At 47.7% G+C, this 2500-nt stretch overlaps 1 protein-coding gene across 1 annotated transcript in view; it reads left to right on the top strand.

Annotated features, from left to right (window-relative positions):
* The window catches only part of LOC134445175 (glycerol-3-phosphate acyltransferase 4-like), a 43357-nt gene that overhangs the window by 20629 nt on the left and 20228 nt on the right, over positions 1–2500 (top strand). The window contains exon 7 of the mRNA XM_063194260.1: positions 1652–1745. Within this exon, the coding sequence (XP_063050330.1) occupies positions 1652–1745 (94 nt within the window). The remainder of the gene's footprint in view (positions 1–1651; positions 1746–2500) is intronic.

Genomic DNA, 2500 nt, shown 5'->3' with positions numbered 1-2500 from the left:
CCAAATGCAGCGCGGCGCGGAGCCGGCTCCCGCGCCGCTGACGTTCGACTACCGCCGGTTCGTGTGTAAGGACAGATATGTTTCAATGTATTTTCACCGATGCCGTTAAAAAACGCGGCCATTCTGCGACGCTTTACCGCTCTGGTGTGTGAGACCCCTTACTGTTATCAGTAGAGCACAACCCACGCACTCAAATGGCTTATAGCTCATCTAACACTGTTACATTTAATCTCTGACCAAATTTCTTTAAAAAAAACAAAAAAAACCGCTTCAATAAAAATTAACTTGCCCCACATCGTTTAACTTGCCCCACATCGTTTAACTTGCCCCACATCGTTGAGTTGACAAGTTGAGGAAGGGATTGGTTACCCCGGCAGCACTACTGGGCATGCGTGCGTGCGTGCGTTGCGTGCGTTGCGTGCGTGCGTTGGTCGCGCTGCCAGACACACACTTCACTACAAAAACTTAGCAAGGGGTGATAACCAGCGAAGGAATGAAGCGTCACAGATGATCTTGTGTGTGTGTGTGTGGGCATTGGGTTGTGTGTGTGTGTGTGTGTGGGCAGTGGGGTGTGTGTGTGTGTGTGTCTGTGTGTGTGTGTGTGTGTGTGTGTGTGTGTGTGTGGGCATTGGGGTGTGTGTGTGTCTGTGTGTGTGGGCATTGGGGTGTGTGTGTGTGTGTGTGTCTGTGTGTGTGTGTGTGTGTGTGTGTGTGTGTGTGTGTGTGTCTGTGTGTGGGGGGGGGCATTGGGCTGTGTGTGTGTGTGTGTGTGTGTGTGTGTGTGTGTGTGTGTGTGTGGGCTCCACTGGTGTGTGTGTGTGTGTGTGTGTGGGGGCATTGGGGTGTGTGTGTGTGTGTGTCTGTGTGTGTGTGTGTGGGCATTGGGGTGTGTGTGTGTGTGTGTGGGCATTGGGGTGTGTGTGTGTCTGTGTGTGTGTGGGCATTGGGGTGTGTCTGTGTGTTTGGGCATTGGGCTGTGTGTGTGTGTGTCTGTGTGTGTGTGTGTGTGTGTGTGTGCCTGGATCATGTCCAGGAATTTTGTTTTTATCAGACACGTGTGTGTGTGTGTGTGTGTGTGTGTGTGTGTGTGTCTGTGATAGGCATCTGTAAAACTGGTTTGGTGCACATGCACATACAAGCTCTATTAGCCTACTGGACATTTCCACTGTGTGTGTGTGTGTGTGTGTGTGTGTGTGTGTGTGTGTGTGTGTGTGTGTGTGTGTGTGTGTGTGTGTGTGTGTGTGTGTGTGTGTGTGTGTGTGGACGTGTTATGTAATCTCTGTTTGTCTTCTTGCAGTGAGAATGTGTGTGTGTGTGTGTGTGTGTGTGTGTGTGTGTGTGTGTGTGTGTGTGTGTGTGTGTGTGTGTGTGTGTGTGTGTGTGTGTGTGTGTGTGTGTGTGTGTTTTTAACTGTGTGTGTGTGTGTGTGTGTGTGTGTGTGTGTGTGTGTGTGTGTGTGTGTGTGTGTGTATGTGTGTGTATATGTGTGTGTGTGTTTAACTCTGTTTTTGTGTGTGTGTGTGTGTGTTTGCGTGTATGTGTATGTCCATGTGTGTGTGTGTCTGTCCATGTGTGTGTGTGTTTGTGTGTGTATGTCCGTGTGTATGTGTATGTCCATGTGTGTGTGTGTGTGTGTGTGTTCCTCTTCTAGTGAGAATAAGCCTAAGAATGGGGGCATCTGCGTGGCCAATCACACGTCCCCGATCGACGTCATCATCCTGGCCAGTGACGGTTGCTACTCAATGGTGAGTTTTGATTGGCTCTGCTGACTACACTGCTCAGCTACGAGCTCTCTCATTGGTGGGTGCTGATGGATGCATTTGCCCTGATTGAGAATGGTGATGTTTGAGGTTTGTGAGTCAATGTATAGAAATCTATGTGATTTTTGAGGTGTTTGAGGTTTTTGAGTCAATGTGTAGAAATGTATAGAGATGTTGTGCCCATGGTTGGGGTTGTGGGAGTGTGTTCTGACTGTCGTGTATAGAGATGTTGTGCCCATGGTTAGGGTTGGGGAGTGTGTTCTGACTGTCGTGCCAACAAGCCTGGCTCTCTGATGTACTTTAGCACAGTAGAAATTCTGGGTTTGAGTCCCGGCTGGGCGACTTCACTGCCCTTTGCTACAAATCCTTGTGCTAGGCCCAGCCACTATAGACCTTACGCATCTAAGAATCCTGGCCCTAACCTACGTTGACCCTATGACTCTACAATCTCTATCTACTGTATCTCTTCTTCCTCTGCCTTCCTGCTATTTCTGCCTCTCCTCTATACCTCTCCGTTTAAATCCATCTCTAACAATTATGTTTTTTCCCATTTGTTAAGCACTTTGAGTTACATGCCTTGTATGACACAGTGCTATACAAATACAATTATTATCATTATTATTATTATTATTACAAGCCTGTTTTTGTAAAGTGACTTGTGCACATGTGTCAGGGGTGGAACTTATTTTTTTTTCCCACCAGTCACTGTGGCAGGTAGATTTTAAAATCAAAAGTGACTG

This window comes from Engraulis encrasicolus, chromosome 3 (genome assembly GCF_034702125.1).
Source record: "Engraulis encrasicolus isolate BLACKSEA-1 chromosome 3, IST_EnEncr_1.0, whole genome shotgun sequence".
NCBI lineage: Eukaryota > Metazoa > Chordata > Actinopteri > Clupeiformes > Engraulidae > Engraulis > Engraulis encrasicolus.
This window is presented reverse-complemented; position numbering and strand designations above follow the sequence as displayed.